This window comes from Thamnophis elegans, chromosome 1 (assembly GCF_009769535.1).
Source record: "Thamnophis elegans isolate rThaEle1 chromosome 1, rThaEle1.pri, whole genome shotgun sequence".
Lineage (NCBI taxonomy): Eukaryota > Metazoa > Chordata > Lepidosauria > Squamata > Colubridae > Thamnophis > Thamnophis elegans.
The window spans coordinates 65,062,948-65,082,756 of NC_045541.1; the positions used below are offsets into that span (position 1 = coordinate 65,062,948).

Consider the following 19,809-nt stretch of genomic DNA (forward strand, 5'->3'; position numbering starts at 1 on the left):
CTCCTGCGGCTTTAAGGCTGCAAATCCTCTTAGATCCACGAAGAGGTGGAACCGCTGACGTGGCGTTCTCACGTGCTCGGAAGCAGAAGGCCGTGTTCCAACGGAGAGGAGATCTCGCCTCGGGGGATCTTTCGTGCCCTAAGGAGAGTGCCGAGGAGCCCAGCTGATATCGTCTTCCCCACCCTCCAGACTCCTAAGTGGACCATGCTGAAAGCCGTGATCCTAATCGGGGGTCCCCAGAAAGGTGAGCTGACACCCCTCGCCTTCTCCCGGAAGCTGATGCCCATTCGAACTGGAGGCGGCAGGGCAGCCCCTTTGCCGAAAGAAAAGCCAGTCCACGATTTATTTACTTATTTATTTTTATGTATTTGTCAAACATGTACAAGGTAGCGGGTATTAGTATAGACATGGGCATCATCGCATGAGATTGGGACAAATAGATGGATATAAATAAGCATAACATGGCCATGAACACATAAAATGAGTACATATCAATGGGGACAGTAGGACAGGGTCGGTAGGCGCGCGCTGGAGCGCTTATGCAACACCCCCCCCCTCCTTTTATGGACCTCTTAAGAAACGTGTGAGGTCCACGACAGTTTAAGGTTAAAGATATGGTGGTTTGAGGAAGTAACGGAATCAGGTAGTGCATTCAAGGCATCGACCACTCTATTGCTGAAGTTGTATTTTCTGCAATCGAGTTTGGAGCGGTTTACTTTGAGTTTGTATCTATTGTTTGCCCGTGTATTTATTGCAGTGGTTGAAGCTGAAGTAGTCGTTGACAGGTAGGACGTTGTAGCTGACAAGTTTGTGTACTATGCTTAGGTTGGAAGGTAGGCAGCGTAGTTTGAAGTTGTCCAGGCCTAAAACATCAAGCTTGGTAAGGTATTTTATTGCGAACCAATGAGTTAAGTACTCTTCTTGTGAAATACCTCTGGACTCTCTCTATTGTATTAATCGATATAGAGTGTGGATTACAGACAGGTGAGCAGTATTCAAGGATTGGTCTAGCAAAGGTTTTGTATGCCCTAGTTAGCAGTATAGTGTTACCAATGAACCCCCCCCCCCAAAAAAAAAGTGAGCCTACAAAGTGTGGGTTTGATGTGTTCCTTTAGCCAACAGATTTTACATGTAAGAGTATCTCCCCCCCCCACTAACCCCTGTTTTTCCTCCTGTCCAGAGCAGCTGGGTCTCTTCTTCGCAAGGACCCTCCCTTCAGATGGCTGTAATGTCTCTCCCAAACCTTCTCTGTGTCAGGCAGTGGTGGATTAAGGCTCACTGGTGCCCTAAGCACTGGCAAATCTTGGTGCCCCCCCCCCTCTTTTGTACATACTGTACAAATCTTCATTGGTGTTTTTCTTTCTTTCTCAACTTTGTGGTGCCCCCTTTGGGCTTGGTGCCCTAAGCACGTGCTTAGTCTTCTTAATGGTTAATATACCACTGGTGCCAGGCTAAACGTCCCCATCTTCTTCAACCCTTCTTCACAGTTGTGGCTGGATTGGCTCCCCTTGGTTAATGGGCTACCTAAAAGGCTGTATGGTTTGTGGAGTGCAGAACTGATTCCCACAACCCTGTCCATGCTTCTTTCAGGGCTGCCTAAAAGATGCATATTGAGGGTTTTTTGTTTTTTGTTTTTTTAGCAATGACACCTTATAACACTATGTAATCCACTTTGTGCTTTACTGTCTGTTCCTGGCTTCTGGCAGAAGATTGCCAGACCAAAAGAAGGGGCAAATTCTGCAGGTGGTTGGCTCCTGATTTTGGAATTGTCTTTGCTTTTTTCAGGGACCCGATTCCGGCCCTTGTCCTTTGAAGTGCCCAAACCCTTATTCCCAGTGGCGGGTGTACCCATGATACAGCATCACATCGAGGCATGCACTAAGGTAAGGAGGTTATTCAGATTAAATTTTGGAAGGGCAGGGCGGCACCTGTTGACTTACCTTAATCATAGTTAGGTAATGAAGCAAGCAAGAAAATGAAGTCAGCTATGCCTAATGCTTTTCCTCGCATTTCTAACAGGTGCCTAACATGAAGGAGATTCTTCTGATTGGCTTCTATCAACCCAATGAGGCACTCAACCACTTCCTGGTGTCTGCCCAACAAGAGTTCAAAATCGCTATCAGGTGGGTGGCCAGTGGTTATTGTAAGAAAAATTGTGAAAGCAGCCCCAATGCTATCTGTCCCTCAGGCACTGGTACTGCATAGTCTGACCTTTCCCCCCCCAAAAAAGCCCTTAATAGTAAGTGTTAATCTGTCCATTTCTGTGCATTCTAATATTTTTTGATATGGGATGCATTTTATCAATGGCTAGACAACAGAAACAGAAGTCAGAAAAAAGGAGACATAAAAAGAGGAAATATTAATGCAGAGAGTTGTTAAGTATTATTGTTATTATATTATTATATTATCAATATTATTGTGATGAATGGTACAACAAATATGTGGATTATGATTAAGAATAACTGCACTTAGATCACACACTGTTTGATGGAAATTGAATGTTATATAAATAAAATAAAACATGGGGGGAGGAGGGAAGCCCAATACATTGGGACATTGCTATCACCTTTGCAAACATCTGGGCTGTAATTCAATCTTTCTTCTCTTAGGGCCTCCCAACCCTTATGCTAGGCCAGACGTCCTGTCACTCCCAGGAATTCTGAATTCTGTTTTATCTGTTGATTTCAAGTTTTCCATTTCCTTGGCTGTATCCATGTGTAGTTTTCCCCTAAGGACTGAGGACTGTGCCTCATGTTGGATGAAGTAGATGTAGTTCTTGAAAGGTTACCTGAAATAAAAAAGTAGAGAGTCTATCAGCTTCCATTATTAGACAGTCTATAACCGCGATGGTGAACCTATGGCATGCGTGCCTGAAGTGGCATGCAGAGCCATCTCTCCGGGCACGCCAGCTGTTGCCCGTTGCTCTTCTAGACTGCAGTGTTCTGGCCAGTTGTTCTTCGCGCACGCGGGAGCGCTGGAAAATAAAAAAGCAGCTCCCTGGTGTGCATGCGTGTGCTGGAAACTTAGTTTCTGGTTTCTCTTCCGGTTCATGGCGCTCCTGTGCATGCGCACCAGGGAGCTGCTCTTCCGGTTTTCACCACACACACACACACACACGCTCCTGTTTCGTCACTCGGTGCCGAAAAGGTTAGCCAACACTGGTCTATAAGCTGCCACTATTTGGAAGTCAGAGGCTGCAAAAGGCCATCTAATAAGGCGAATTTCTAATTTCTGTAGGTATCTCCAGGAATATGCAGCACTTGGCACAGGTGGGGGTATCTACCACTTCCGTGACCAAATCCTTTCAGGTAATCCTGCAGCCTTCTTTGTGCTCAATGCTGATGTCTGCTCTGAATTCCCTCTCGAAGAGATGCTTGCCTTCCATCGTCAGCGTGGCAGTCCCGACAGCTTCCTCATGCTGGGCACCACGGTAGGAGACAGTCCTGCCTTCCCAAACTGAGTCAGTCATGAGGGAGTGGTTGGGAAACAGAGGGTCAGTTAGCTGGGTAATCCTGGGGCACCAGGCAGGAGAGCCTGGACCCTTATTAAGATCCTCCTTTGAAGCTTCAAGTGTTTCTGTCCCCTCAGTGCATCCATGCCAATCTTGTTTTCTGCAGGCCAATAGGAAGCAGTCGCTGAACTATGGCTGTATTGTGGCAAATGCTGACACACACGAGGTATGAAGGTATGAAGCAAGGCGGGATGGGTAAGGGGCGGTCTGGGAAGGAGGCAGGACCCACTAGTGAGCCGAAAAGTGATTCCTGCCCTTCTGCCTGCTAGATTCCAGGTTTCCCCTCAGGAATCTCTTTTTCAGCACTGTAGAACATTGGCAAGGCTCTTGTCCAGGGGTCAGCAACCTGCGGCTCTTGAGCCGCATGTGGCTCTTTCATCCCTCTGCTGCAGCTCCCTCTGCTGCAGCTCCCTGTCGCCGGTCATAATTGATAGGCTTTCAGTTAGGACACCAGTCACAATTGATAGGGCTTTCGGTTAGGACAGGTAGAGGAAAAAGGATGCTGCCCTAAAAGGAGACTCTATGGGGAACCGAACTTCTGGTCAGCTCTAGAATTGAACGGGGGCTTCTGGTTAGGACGTTTGTAGCTCTTAGATTGTTTAAGGTTGCCGACCCCTGCTCTTGTCACTTCCACTTACGTCCCCCTTTTTTTTTCCAGGTCTTGCACTATGTGGAGAAGCCCAGCACTTTTGTGAGCGAGCTCATCAACTGTGGCATCTACCTATTTACCCCAGCCATCTTCCATCACATTGGGGAAGTCTTCCAACGTAACCAGCAGGAGTTGCTCTTGTGAGTGTCTTTCCCAACATTGTTTTTGGGTCCTTCCTGCTCTGGATAGTGGCAGGTCACTCATCTACCATCTCTCTTTTTCTTTCTGTTCATCTCCTCCTCCTGCCAACCTTTGCCCTCATGCAGGTATTCGTACCTTGGGTAAGTCTCCATCTCTCCCTTTCATCCTGCTGCATGTGCCTTTTTCAAGAGCCATTGATGTTCCTTTTATTTCCTCTATAGAATTTAGACATTAGATAGAGATCTAGTTTTTTTCAGTTTCCCAATTGCTGGAGGAAGTTGTGCTGCTCCCATATTCATTCTTCCTACGGCTTGAGAGCTTCATTTCCTAGTTGGATATAGCAATAGCACTTAGACTTATATGCTGCTTCACAGTGCTTTTACAGCCCTCTCTAAGCAGTTTGCAGAGTCAGCATATTGCCTCCCAAACAATCTGGGTCCTCATTTTACCAATTTTGGAAGGATAGAAGGCTGACCCTGGTGAGATTCAATCTGCCAAACTGCTGGCAGCCGGTGAGCAGCAGAAGTAGTACTGCACTCTAACCACTGTGCCACCCCAGCTCTTGATATGTTCTCTCTGTCTCTGTCTCTATCTCTCTCTGTCTCTTGGAAGCAAATACGCTGCCCCTCAGTTTGTCTTTGTTTCATTCCCACAGAGAGGAGAGCACAAATGGTTGGCAGCGGGCTGAGGCCATCCGACTGGAGCAAGACATCTTTACAGCCCTTGCTGGGCAGGGACGCCTTTTTGTCTACAAAACGGAAGGGTTCTGGAGCCAGATCAAATCTGCTGGGTAAGGAAGAGGAAGAGGCTTTATTTGATACCCAAATAGGTTGCAGATTCATACAGGTCATTCTCAACATAACCATTCATTTAGCAACCATTTGAAGTTACCATGGTCCTGAAAAAAGTGATGTAACCCAGTCACTGCATTTATATCCATCGCAGTATCCCTTCGCTTACATTATTGGAATTCAGGCACTTGGCAACGATCATGTATTTATCATGGTTGCCATGTTCTGGGCTCACGTGTTTGCCACGTATGACCTTCCCAATGGCTTCCAACAAGCAAAGCCAATGAGGGAAGCTGGATTTGCCTAACAACCGCATGATTCAATTAACATTTGCAGTGAGTAATTTGCTTAACAACTATGACCCCCCCAAAAAAACTTGTAAAATTGGGTGAGACTTACCTAATGACCGCCTTGCCCAGCAACAGAAATTCTAGCCCCAGTTGTAGTTGTCAATCTAGGATTCCCTCTGCTCAGTGGCACATGAGGTGGACAGGCAGTGGTTGCAAATTGGAGTTGAGTGTATCTGTGAGCATCTCAAGCGTTAACTCCGCTGTCTTTTTACAACTTTGTGTTTTATAAAACTTGGCTGTTTCTTCCTTGAGCAATTATGCAGATAATGCAAATGGGGGAGAGACTTCCGAAGGTGCCATGAAAAATATGGGTTGCCATGGTAAGAGAAACGGTCCCCCTTCTCTTGAAGTAGCCAAGTCAGAGCAGATGAGAGACCGTGGGCCTGGCTGCTCATTTCCTCTCCTTCCCTTTTGTTTCATCGGCTGTAGAGCCCTTGTAAATCTCTGCCCTGCTGCTTCTTTCTCTAAGTCTACTCTAGAAAAAGAAGCGCATCCAAATGAATTGAGGTGTGTGCATCACTTTAACAAGCCTTGATTTCGTAGGTTAGGATCCATCAGGTTTAGACCTGTGGCTTGTCAGATAGATGGCAGGACCACGGCAAAAAAGAAAGTAAGTCTGAATTTTTTGGTGTAAATATGGATACTGTGCAGGGGTAGGTTCCTCCAGTTCTAACCTCTTCTATAGAAGAGGTTCTACTAATCTACAGTGCCGTTTAGAACCGGTTCCAGTTCCCTCCCCCAGCCCGTCCGCACATCATCAAGATGAAGAGCGAGGGGAGGAATTCTGGGAGTTGAAGTCCACAAGTCTTAAAGCTATCAAGTTTGAACACCCCTGGGTTTTTTTTTCTAAAGGGTTAGGGGTGCAAGGGTCTTGTAACTTGACAGCTTTAAGACTTGCGTGCTTCAAATGCCAGAGTTCCCAAGCCCACATTTTGGTTGCTAAGCAAGAGTGTTGTTAAGTGAGCTTCACCACATTTTACAAGTTGGCCATGCCCATCCAGTCACATGACTGCCAAGCCACTCCCACCCAGTCACATGGCCGGCAAGCCATTTCTACAAAGCAGGCCACACCTACAGAAGAGGTTCTAAAAAATTTTGAAACCCACTACTGATACTGTGCCTGATAGAAGCTCATCTACTAAGTAAGTGTGTGTGTGTGTATTTTCATGTTCCTGTTGAGAACCATTTTTTTTAAAAAAAGGTTTTTATTGAACACAAATTAAAATATTGGCACAGTGTAACCATCCTGGTGAAGTCTTTGCCATACATTATATTATAAAGTATGTATATTATAAAGTTATACATTATAACCACCATGCTTATTTATATTTGGTCTATTCAGTATTTACAAATATAAAAATATCATATTTCCAACCATGTTGCTTTGTTTTTACTTTACACATTTTCACTATTATAGTTTCATACATAATTCTAATCTCCATTCTATAAATCTTAGTCATTGCTTATTTTGGGTCTTTCCTTTTTTGTTCCAACCATTGATAAAAATTTGTCCCAGATCTTATAATATTCTGATTCATCTTTATTCTTCAATTCCCATGTCAATTTATCCATTTCAGCACAAGTCAGAATTTTCCTAATTACTTCCTCTTCTTGTGGAATTTCCCTGTTTTTCCAGTTTTGGGCAAAGACCATTCTTGCTGCCGTAATAATATGTATTGTTAAGTAAATTACCCCCTTGTTATATTTATTGTTTATGAATCCCAAAAGAAACTGTTGAGAGCCGTTTGACTTCATGTTTTGTGAGGCAGGTGATAAGAGGTTAAGTGTGGTGCTTGAGGAGCCAAACCTAATAACTCCCACATTCTCTTTGCCAGCTCTGCCATCTATGCCAATCGTCTCTATCTGAGCTGCTACAGCCAGTGCCATCCGGAGAGACTTGCCCAGAACCAACCCGGTGGCCCCAGCATCCGAGGTATCTCCTCCTTCCATGTTACATTTTAAGGCAGTACATTTTATGCGCAGGAATAAGGCACATTCTTTGTGTTGTCATGGGGGAAATGCTGTCATCACGTCCAGCTCCATCAGTCCTGTAGATTAGTGGCCCCAGCCACTAGTGGAGAAAGGTTTTTCCGGGGACTGGAGGGGTGTGTGATTTTGTGTGCTGCTTACATCCTGTAGATGGGCCTTCGCTTGTTTGTGTGGACCAATTGCTGGCATGCTATGCTCCAGTGCCAGTCCACAGACCAGGGATTGGGGGGCCCTGGTGTAGATGTCTTGCTGGACAAACCATAATAGTAGGTCAGTTTCTTAGGCTCTCACATCTGTCTCGGGACTCCAAAATGTCTGGCATATTTTCTTTGGCTCCTGGGGATCAGACAGGGTTTCATTAATACGGCATTGTTGTTGTCTGGATTATTTGGATGAACTGTTTTTTTTCCCTATTAACATTTTTATTGAGTTATGGTAAAATGCAAAATGCAAGGTAAATAGGAAAGTAATGAGGAGGGGAAGAAGAAGTGAGGAAAGGTAAGAAGAAAAAGAAAAAAGACTTTCAACTCTCTGTTACAGTAAAATAAGGCATTAACATCAAATCACTGCATTTTGCTTTTTCATAATAATATGAACAAGCCATTTCTATAAAGATCTATCAGGTTAATTGGTAAAACCTGAAGTCAGAGTTTCATTCTTTTCTAGATCAAGCACAAAGTTCAGAAGCAGTCTTCATGTGGAAACTAAAGTACTTACCGTATTTTTCGGAGTATCAGACGCAACTTTTTCTCCCAAAAAAGAGGCTGAAAATCTGGGTGCATCTTATACACTGAAAGCAGCATTTTTGGCTTCCTGAAATCCTGCCCATTTTTCACAAAAAGGATGCCCATGTGGTTTGAGAGGCCTGCAAAGTGCTCCTGGGAGTTGCGGAGGGCAAAAACGAGCAAAAAACTGGCTGTTTTTTTGCTCATTTTTGCCCTCCCCAGCACCTAGGAGCACTATGTTTTTCACAAAAAATGGGGAGTGCAGAGGGTTTGGGAGGCCCGCAGAATGCAAAAACCTTTTTAAAAATTTACCTCTTCAAAATCTTGATTATATACTCCGTTGCGTCTTATAGTCCGAAAAATACGGTATGTTCTTGTCTTTAATCAAAGTAGTCAATTTTGCCATTTCAGCCATCAACTGCTGCAATGTTGAAATGTTTTTGAAGGTGTTTTTCCCTAAGTTGGGGGATTGTCTTGCTTTCCCCGCATATTTGGTTCCATAATCTCCCACATTCTGGCAAGAACCTTCCTTGCTTTGCCACAAATTTGGCCAGTTTGAAGTAGTGATTTTTAGCAGCTGAGCTCTGCGTGGGGAAAGGCATTCAGTGTGAGGTGGCGGAGGGTGATCAGGGATCACAAAGTAACTCAGTGCTAGAGCTGGAAGCCCATATTGTAAAGCAAGTGGCCTCCTCTAGCAAACCCTTCAGAGGAGTGGAAATGACTCCTAGAGGAGAAAGGAGAACGAAAGTAATTGCTGCTTCTTTTCCATGCAGGGAATGTCTATATTCATCCAATGGCCTCAGTGGATGCCAGTGCTGTGGTAAGTCTGTGGGCTGGGTGATGCCTGCTGCTTCCCACAAAAGAATGAGGACCCAGTGCCACGGTGTCTTGGTGGGAATGAGGGCCAGAGCCAGGGCTATAGGGTCCCATGTGCACAAATAGGTTATTTACACCTGTGTATACCTGCATCTGTATAAACAAACTACCATATTTTTCAGAGTATAAAATGCACCAGAGTATAAGACACAGCAAGGTTTTGAAGAGGAAAAATAAAAAAAAAATGTTTTTGCACTTTACAAACCTCCCAGAAATGGCCCGTTTTGTGTCAAAAAAAGGGCATGGATAGCCTTTAAGAAGCTTATAGAGTGCTGCTGGGGGCTATGGGGGACCAAAAATTGACTGTTTTTTGCTCATTTCTGCCCTCCCCAGCCCCCAGGAGCTTTCTGAAAGCCTTCTACAGGCTCTGCATGGCCATTTTGGTGAAGAGGGGGGGCTTCGCGAGGCAAAAAAAATGCTGTATTCAGTGTATAAGATGCACCCAGATTTTCAGCCTCTTTTTTGAGGAAAAAGGTGCTTCTTATACTCCGAAAAATACAGTAGTTTTTTTTCTCCTTGAACTTAATTGCAGTATGACGGGAAGGATGCTGTGAGGGGATTTTGATGGTATTGCGATAATAACCCTGGCAGATAGGAGGAAGAGGAGCGTAGACAAAATCAGACCAAAGCTACCTCATCTCACAGAAGGGGGCAGAGAAAGCGCCTCAGAATGGACCTTTCCTAGTTCTCTGGAAAGTAAAGGGAGGGGAGGGTGTAAAGTGCTTTCAGACTGGCAAGATCCATGATAACAATACTATTAGTATTCATGGTTTAGGTTTCTTGTCTGGATTACCTCAAAAGACTGACAGGGAGTATAATGGCTGGTCTTTCCTTGACCCACCCTTTCTCCTTCCCGATAATAATATGTAGGGTTTTAAAAATAGCAGTAGTGGTAGCATTTATACTTACTGTGTACACCTGAAGTGTCAAATTCTATTTCATTGAGGGCTGCATCAGGGTTATTTTTGACCACAGGGGAAGGGGGGGCGTGGTTAGGGGGTGCATGGTCAACTTGACATCATTTGGGTCGGGGGTGCCTGTGATGGACCGAGTGCTCTGCCACAAAAAGTGGGCTCCCGAGCTCTGTTTTCAGCTGCAACAATCTCCTGCAATCCTCTGCCAATGAAAATGGAGCTCGGGAGGGCCATGCGTGGCCTTCCCGAGCTCCTTTAACATTGGCAGAGGCACTGCGGGCCGTTCCTTTGCTGTTTCCAGGGCAGCCCCACGGGCCAGATCTAAGCACCCCCACAGGCCACATATGGCCCACGAGCCTTGAGTTTGATACCCCTGATGTAAACCATCTCATAGCACTTTACCGCCCTCTCTGGGTGGTTTACAATTCAAGCATTATTTGCATATTACCCCCAACAATCTGGGTCCTCATTCTGCCAACCTCGATCAACCTTCAGCTAGTCAGAATTGAACTTCAGGCTCTGGGCAGAGTTTGCCCACAATACTGCATTTTAACTACTGCATCATCAGGACTCCTCCTACCCAAGCACTGGTAGAAATCACTGGTTTAAAAGGGTGGGAGGGAGAGCTTATAGAGATATCTTAAAAAGAGTCCCCCTCACCACCCTCGCTTTAGCATGTGTGCGGTAGGGCCAGGTTTTAGAGCCTGTTCCATCCCCCCCCTCCCCCCGGTCTTTGCCCCTGAAGACAAAAGAAAGCTGTGGGTTAAGGAAGCACTCTCGCCTGCCGGGTTAGTGACATGGGTGTCTCTCCCTTGGCTTTCCCCTGTAGCTGGGTCCCAATGTCTCCATCGGGAAAGGAGTGACCATCGGTGCTGGAGTCCGAGTGCGTGAATCCATCATTCTGCATGGGGCCTCTCTCCAGGTAAGGTGTTTTCTGAAAATCCTGTAGGCTATAACCTAGTACCTGCACGACTTGCATTTTTTAGGAGTATAATACAATACAATACAATAGCAGAGTTGGAAGGGACCTTGGAGGTCTTCCAGTCCAACCCCCTGCCTAGGCAGGAAACCCTATACCATTTCAGACAGATGGCTATCCAACATCTTCTTAAAGACTTCCAGTGTTGGGGCATTCACAACTTTTGGAAGCAAGCTGTTCCACTGATTGTTCTAACTGTCAGGAAATTTCTCCTCAGTTTTAAGTTGCTTCTCTCCTTGATTAGTTTCCACCCATTGCTTCTTGTCCTACCCTCAGGTGCCTTGGAGAATAGTTTGACTCCTTCTTCTTTGTGGCAACCCCTGAGATATTGGAACACTGCTATCATGTCTCCCCTAGTCCTTCTTTTCATTAAAGTAGGCATATCCAGTTCCTGCAGTCGTTTTATATCTTTGTGGCTGGGCATCCCATAAACTTCCTGCAATTTAAATAATGGCATTTCATCCATGGAAAATTAAATCCTTATCCCTCATTTATTTAGCGTATGGCAACCCCTCAGTCAGAGGACACTGTGGCTCAGTGGCTAAGACGATCAGAATGGTCGGCAGTTCAGTGGTTCAAATCAATAGCGCTCCCCAGTGAGCTCCCATTATTTGTTCCAGCTTTTGCCAGCCTAGCAGTTTGAAAGCATGTAAAAATACAAGTAGAAAAAGAGGAACCACCTTTGGTGGGAAGGTAACAGTGTTCTATGTGCCTTTGGCATTTAGTCATCTGGCCACGTGACCACAGAGATGTCTTTGGACAGCGCTGGCTCTTTGGCTTTGAGATGGAGATGAGCACTGCCCCCTAGAGTCAGGAATGACTAGCACATATGTGCGAGGAGAACCTTTACCTTTAACTCCTCAGTCTACTTCTTATTTTATTTATAGGCACATCTTCACTAATTATAGAAGGGTTGTCCCAATGATACTTTAAAAAAAATATTAGTGAGCGTTCTTCTGTGGTTCTCTAGATATTGGGTCACATGAAACACAATAAAATAGAAAGGCATATCTATTATTAAGCCAAGCCCCTGTCTTCTCTGAAACGATGCAATTTCATTTCCCCTCTTTCATTTCCTCTCCAGGCCTCCTGTTTAAGAAATGGGGGAAAGATAATCCATCATCTCCCACTTAGATTTTATTAGAGGTTTGAGTGAAATGGTGCTCCAAGCGCTGGAGCATTCTGCTTTGAGGTGCTGCCTAGATGCTCCCATCTGGAGGCATGGAGGGTGGCTTAACAAAAAAGCCTCCTGAGCATTTTTCTCCTCTCCGTCTCTCAGTTCTGGTTTTAGTGTAGTTTTTGTAATCTTCATCTATGTGGTTTTAATGTTTTCATTATTTCTCTTCTGGTCAGTTACTTAAAAGCTGCCCAGAGACACCTTATAGGGGAGGTGGGAGGCATAAAAAATTAATAAATAAATAAGAGGCATAGCACCAGACTCTTGGTCACAGGTTTGCTCAGACTACTACATGCCTGATACTGTTCCTTTAACATTCACTTGTTCAGCAACCAATGGCATTAGGTAAGGGGTACTTACTTCATAATTGCTATTATCACAGCATTCCCACAGTTAAACATGATTGCAATCCAGGTACTGTTAACTGGCTCGCAGCTACAGTGTCACATCACCCCACAGTCATTTTTTGCCCTTTGGATCCTTCACTGCTGGTGTCTGACAAACAAAGCCAATGGGGGAGCTGGTGGGAAGTCGCAAATGATGATCACATGACCTTGGGATGTTGCAACTGCACAGGATTTGCCTAATACTGGCTTTTGGGACTGCCACAACTGCTTTCATAGGCTGGCATGGTCATATGACACTGCATCTCATGACTACCTCACTTAGTAATGCAATTCCTGGTCCTAATTAATGTCACTAAGCAAGGACTATTTGTATCGGATGCACCCATCGCCATTCCTAACCATAAGCAATGTTGCCTGGGGTTGGTGGAATCCATCATAATTGGGCAGGTCTCATAGAACCAATATAATACAGCATTGAAAATATGGCCTGGAATCATGGAGACCATAGTTTGAATCTCAATCAGCCATAAAACCTGCTGGATTACTTTTGGTTGGTTCCTATTTCTTGGTCCAACCTACAAGTTGTTCTAGATAAGAACAACACATAATAATGAAGAGAGAAATCTTACTCTACGAACAAATGAAGAATGAGTCACAACCTACACAGCCCCTGGGACATTAATGCAGTCACACAGTGATAGTCTTGCCTTGTATCACATGGGAATGTTACATTGGGATTTAGTGTTATCTCTAACAGGTTTCCCTAACAAGTCATCTAGAGGGGTCTATGACAATTTGCCGCAGCCGACTCGCCACAGCCGGGACAACTCACTGCAGGACAAGAGATACACTAATATAAATTGTCCTGTGGCGAATTGTCCCACGGCAAGATGGCCATGGTGAGATGGCCACAGTGAGTTGGCTGTGGCAAGTTGTCCCTTTCTGCATGGAGAGCTGTGATGGCTAACCTTTTTGTTGTCGCGTGCCATAATGCAATGCATGCGTGACCCACCCCGCCCCACCTTGTGATCCCCCACGCATGCGTCCTGCTCCCCTGCCCATTTTTGGCTTCCAGGTTGGTGCAAGGAGGCCTTCCAGGCCCAAAACGGGGACTGGTGGCACTGGACAAGGCTCCAGAATGCAATGCAAGCACACACCCCCCATGCATGCGCCCTGCCTCCCCCACATGCACCTCCCCACACGCATGCGTGGAAGAGACCTAAAGACCAGCATGCCACCTGTGGCATACGTGCCATAGGTTCGCCATCACAAATCTGGAGTATTTGCTTTTCATATTTTTCTAGTGCCCAGCAGGTGGTGGTGCTGCGTTGTAAATGTTTATAAGGTACTATACTGAATGAACAAAGCCGCTAACTCAAAGCTAACAGATTATTAAATCTCCTGCGGGGCTGTGTACTTGTGGCCCAGGTTCTGTGGGCTGCAATTCTCCGGATCAGATGTAGAGCCTTAGGAAATGAACTGAACTTAAAATGTCTGCTACCCCACTTTCTAGGCAACAATCTCTTGCACAGGTGGTGGTGGTGGTGTAGTGTTCATAAAGATTGAATTGCTTCCCAGCTGCCTGATGACTGCAGATGTATCAATGAACTAAGTCTTTCCTCCTTTTCCTTCCCCTGTGGCTTCTATCCTTTTTGCCCGTTTCCCTTTAAATGCATGGACTCTGAATTGTTGGAGCATTGTTTCCCTGCACTGCTTTTTTCAGCATCCAAGGATAATCTGTATTGGACCTAGCCAAAAGTCTGTGGTTCAGTAACATAAGGCAATGATTTTAAATTAAAATTCATTTAATTTTTAAAATGTCCCAAATGTTGGGAAGGTGCCAATTTTTAATGCTCTTTCTTCTACAAGTTCACTGAAATTTTGTGCAGTGTAGCCTTTTCCGGGAAGCTTCAGCTATTTACAGTTCTTTCAAAAAGGAAATAAATGGCAGGCAGGGGCTTTGGTGCTCCTGATTTGTGGGAGACCTGAATTTTGGCAGCTCCAGGAAACGTGTGGCTGACTCCCCATAGAATGCCCGACTCTCTTTCCCACAGGACCATACCTGTGTGCTGAACAGCATTGTCGGCTGGGACAGCACGATTGGACGCTGGGCTCGTGTGGAGGGCACCCCCAGTGACCCCAATCCAAATGATCCCTATGCAAAGATCGACAGCGAGACCCTCTTTCGAGATGGCCGCCTGACTCCATCCATTACTATTCTGGGTAAGTTGTGTATCCTGTTGCTCCCTTCCCCAAGAAACAGTTGGGACCTTCCTGCCTTTTTAAGCAGGAATCTCCTGTGGGATTGCAACTCCTCCCCAGCCTCCTTCCTGAGCTGATCCTTTTTGACACCCCCCCCCCCCAACAGGGTGCAATGTGACCATTCCTGCCGAAGTGGTCATCCTGAACTCCATCGTGCTTCCTCACAAGGAACTCAGCCGCAGCTTCAAGAATCAGATCATTCTTTAATAAGCCATGAATTCACCTCTGGTGACTTCCGGACAGAAAGTTCAAGAAAGTCATAATAATGTAATTTGTGACCATCGGACATCCTTTCAAGCCTCATCCAATCTGGGTAGTCCAAGATCTATGGTCTTGGTACCGTCTGCCATGTCCTTCTGGGCTTTTTTTAGGGAATGGGAATATGAGCCTCTTTCTAGGGCTGGAAGAAGTTGAGTTGCCCCCTCTTCCCTGGCTTGACTGCCAGTAAACCTCTCCAGGGAAGAGGCCTGCCTGAACTTTACCTCACTAAAGGCTGTTGACAGAGAAAGACCTGTAGCTGAGAGGACACTTCTCTGCAGGCTTCTGTGGCCCCCAGATGCCTTTGTTCATCCTCCAGTTAAATCCCATCAGTCCAAAGAGCTCCTTTCCTGCAGCTCACATGGCAAAAAGGCCTGTAATTCTCCCTTCCCTTCCATGTAGTGTCGCCTTTCTCCTCTGGCACTGCCATGTGTACTTGCTCACTAAGGAAATTGCCAGATGCTGGTTGTTTGTGAGGCAGAGGAAGTGATTTGTTTCCATAATTCTATCTAGTACAACACGCGGCAAATTGAAACCTTGAAACGAATGAGAAAGTGTTGGTAAGAAATCACCAATAATAAAACATACATTGTGGAAAGGTTTGGGTATATTGCCTCATCCCAGTGAATGGAATGGCTTCCCATAAGGCCTGGAGCAAAAGCTGCTTGTCAGAGGTCCAAATAATACATCCATAGCAACCCTGAAGCTGACCTGGCCATTTTGAGGCTTCAGTGTTGCCTCTGCTACTATTCAGAGGCTTTTGGGAAAGGGAGCCGATGGGGACTCCCAACACAGGAAGTTTCTACATTGCAGATAGATTCATTTGGTGTCCAACTTCTCTTTCGTTTCTCTGGAGAAAGAAGACCTTATCCATCAGTTTTACCTTTCCATAAAAGAACCGAGTTTGCAAAAACAATGCTTCTTTATTATTATTTGGAGGAAAAATATCCTTTGAAAAACATAGCAGGTTGGGAGAAATTTATCTCTCTTTCCTCTCCACCCTTTGTTATCCATGTGGTAAGCAGGAAAGTTGAAAGAAACATGCCTAGAAAAACCCTGTTTTTGCAAGGATTCTCTGTGTTATCATCTCTGTGCTAGCAATGAGAATATGAATGAATGGTCACCCTGGTTTAACTCTCATCATGTTCAGTGGTGAAACGGGGGAGGTTAGTTTAACCCTGTACCCTCCAGGGCTTTCTGGGTTAAATCTAATCAAACATGGATTGGCTTTTTTGAGTCCCTGTAATAAGCTAATCGAACCCCACTAACCTCTCAAATGCTTCAAAGTGATGTTTCCCAGCAAACTCCTTTCCCTGCAGAATCCTGTGTCCCAAACAGCTGAAATCAATATCTGTCCCTTGAACTGGTTTGTGCTGATCCATCTCTGCTGGTTTTTCTGTGAGTCCCACCAGGGAGCCCCCTGGCGTGTTCATTGGATACCCATTTATCAAGAGAGGATTTATCTTTCTCCTGCTACTGGAAGCATGATTTTCTTTGTAGTTGGTTAATGGCAAAGGGAACCCGATAATGGTAAATTGGCAACTTTAGCTAATTGCTTCCTGTAATCTTTCATTGCTCCCCTCCTCCAGTCTGCAATTTAGAGTTAACTAACTTGGCAGCCAGCAATACCTCTCATTTGGGCTCTGAAACTAAGCAAGTGTTCTGACCTAGACTTCCCAAAAAGCGCGAGGCAGAATCCTGGTCCCGACAAACCCTCTTGTATTAAGCGAATGTGAATTCTTCTCATTCACATTCAGCAAGGCCTGGCAAACAGTCTTTCAAAGGAATATTTATGACTACAGACCTTATCTATCTCAGAAAGCTGCCATGTAAATATTTTCCAAATGAGATGCTGTGCAAGGAAAGACTGGGCACAGAGTCTCTGAGATTCACGGACAGATCTTCACACTCCTGGAATGAATCTAACGACCGAATGAACTGCAAAAGCCCACTCCCCCTTCGCTCCTCTTTTATTTCCTATGGGAGGGGCCAATCACCTTCCACCTGTGGCTTTACTCCCAAGTCTACCCTGATTTCTGAGTTGTTCTTTTCTTCTGGCAGCTCTGTGCATGCACACACTGGGAACAGGCTCCAGCTGTCCCTTTGCTTCACTGCTGTCTAGTGCCATAGGCACCTGATCACTGTCAGATGGCCTTGGCCTCGTCTCTGCCTCCAACACAGAACCTTTGTCCGAGCCTTCCCCAGCCTCCAGGTCTAGCCCATGCTCCTCCCCAACCTCCTCACTGTCCGACTCTGCTGGCTGCTGGCAGGACACAACAGCAAGGTCTGGTCTGGTTAGTCCTTGGACATGAAGGTGCCTGTGGAGCTTAGATTGGGATGTTAAGGAACATCCCATAAGGAATGCAGTTTCTGCTGTCTGGAGCCCATGATGGAGTCAGGCTGAACTCGAGCGAGGCTGCTGTTTACTTTCTATTTGCCTCAGAGGCCTCAGAGTTTAAGTAATGACTAGAAACGGAATAGGCCGATTGGTAAATGAGCCCAGCAGTCCCGGGGAAGGCTTTGATGCCTGCAGCATTAGTCACACATTATCAATGTGTTATTCCCGATGATGCTTTGTTGTGGAGCCAGTTGTCAAGAAGGAGAGATGGTGGTGAAGGATGCTTTTATTTTTATATTTTCAGGAGCCGCATCAGAGTTGTAAATATAATCAGCGCTGTCTGATTCCGCTCATGTTATTTAATTCTGTTTAAGAAAGCAGAAATCCTTCTACCCTCTTATGTGATTATAATCCAATTTAATTGGATTAACCTCTAAACAGATGATATTGTTTGAACAGCAATATCTTCAAACTTAGCTTCATAGATCAGGGATTCCCATCCCCCGGTCCATGGACTGGTACCGGTCTATGGCATGCCAAAAAACAGTCTGCAGAAACATGCGAAGCCCCATTTGTAGGAAACCATGCTGCCTCTGGTCCACGGAAAAATCTCCATGGAACCGGTTCCCGGTGCCCAAAAGGTTGGAGACCTCTATCATAGATAGCAATAGCACTTAGACTTATATGCTGCTTCATAGTGCTCTACAGCCCTCTCTAAGTGGTTTACAGAGTCAGCATATTGCCCTCAACAATCTGAGTCAAACTTGAGCCTGGTGAGATTCGAACTCCCAAACTACAGGCACCTGGCAGGCAGCAGAAGACGCCTGCAGAGCTGCATTATAACCACTGTGCTAGATGGTTTCGTACTGGATGGAAAAATTGAGGAAGGAATGATGGAGAGACTGGTGGGCTATAATTTATTGAGGTTTTTTGTTTGTTTGTTTACTTTCTATAAAGAGGTTATAACTTGCTTCACCAGAAGTCACAAGGAAACTAGTAAGACTTCTGAATATGTTTGCAGAGATTTTTGGCTGCCCCAGCTTACTTCTAAGTATACATTGCCATGCAGATGCAAATAATGCTGTTGATTATTTCAGGATGCATCTATACACATAACACACCTACATTACTTAGCTACTTTACCTTTGGTCTCATCAAAATGGAATGTGACCCTCAAAACATTTTTTAAATTATTTTATTAAGAGGTTTTTTGAAATAGTAAAAAATGATACAAACTAAAAAGGAAAAGGAAAAAATAGAATAAAAGATGAAAAAATCCCCTTAAAAAGTGATTTCCCACTCATCATGACAAATATCAATAAAATTTCATTACCTCTTCACCTCCTCTTAATTAGCAGATACAAAATGCTTCATTCCATAACTGTAAATTATACATAAATCTAATAAGTAACATCTCCAGTCTGGGTATTAGTAAAAAAAAAACCAAACTGCCCTTAAGTAATAACATTAATTAACAAATATAAATCTCACCATATCTCAAATCTTAACTGTAACCGGATGCACATTTAGAAGGTATAAAGTGGTCTCAGTATCATATTGTGAACAAAAGATTGAACAAGCTCACAAGATCTCTTAAGTAAAAGGACAATTACAAAGCAATTTAAACACTATCAGATTAAATATAATGACTACAGGGAAAAAGGCCTAAGCACCATGTCAATTGTAAACTAATCCAATATACAACATCTTTTCAATCCAAATGTCAAGTTTAAAACAAAACTAACCCCAAATAACATCCCAATTTTAACCCTGATCAAATAAACCAAGTTTCTGTTCCTTCCATTTGCGTAAAATAATCTTACGCTTTAGTCCATTCAGATTATTTATCTTTGTCTCTATTTTTTCCCCAAAATTTTAAAAAGCCACTGTTATAAGTCTAGTAAGAAGATTTTTTTCCAATTGTTCTTTGGGATTGGCATATTTATTTCCTATTAATTTTTAAAGTCACGTCCAATTTTTTTTTGTATGTGTAATGACAAAATCTTGTTCATGTTGCTCTCAGATAAATGTTGCTGTAAGTCTTTTTCTGTAACAGTTTCTTCTGGGAACAAACTGTTCCTAAGAACATACAACATTATTGATTAAAGGTCCTGATGCAATTCCTACAAAATGTCTCCAAACTTTTTACCATGTTATATCTCCAATATCAAAACTCATTTTTCTTTCCCATAAAAAATGCATTTTTTGTTTTAAAAATTAAATTCAAAGTCTTAATATTCAAAATCAAATATTCTAATTTTTTCCACGCCTTTAGTCAGCTTAAAACTTTCTATAGCAAAAATCTTATCTTGATTTTTGTGGTTTATTTTAAAAGTTCTTAAAACTTATGAAGATAGTTTCATTTTCTTATTTTAAGGATTTGATACAAGCCGTGTTTCGGTTTTTCAGCCTTGTGATTTTGAAAGTATCTAACTTATTTAGAGAATCAGTAACCGACTTCTGAAAGTGATTAGCAAAAGAAATGCAAACTTGATGCCCTTT

At 44.1% G+C, this 19,809-nt stretch overlaps 1 protein-coding gene across 1 annotated transcript; it reads left to right on the forward strand.

The window, feature by feature from the left end:
- Positions 1-73: 73 nt before the first annotated feature.
- Positions 74-16,516, forward strand: GMPPA (GDP-mannose pyrophosphorylase A). Its single transcript, XM_032230200.1, has 12 exons — positions 74-244; positions 1,786-1,883; positions 2,020-2,123; positions 3,238-3,430; positions 3,618-3,677; positions 4,170-4,300; positions 4,957-5,091; positions 7,278-7,375; positions 8,930-8,976; positions 10,776-10,868; positions 14,504-14,672; positions 14,818-16,516. Exons 1-12 carry the CDS (start codon positions 205-207, stop codon positions 14,916-14,918), a joined length of 1,269 nt encoding a protein of 422 aa, XP_032086091.1. The 5' UTR covers positions 74-204; the 3' UTR covers positions 14,919-16,516.
- The last annotated feature ends 3,293 nt before the right edge of the window (positions 16,517-19,809 follow it).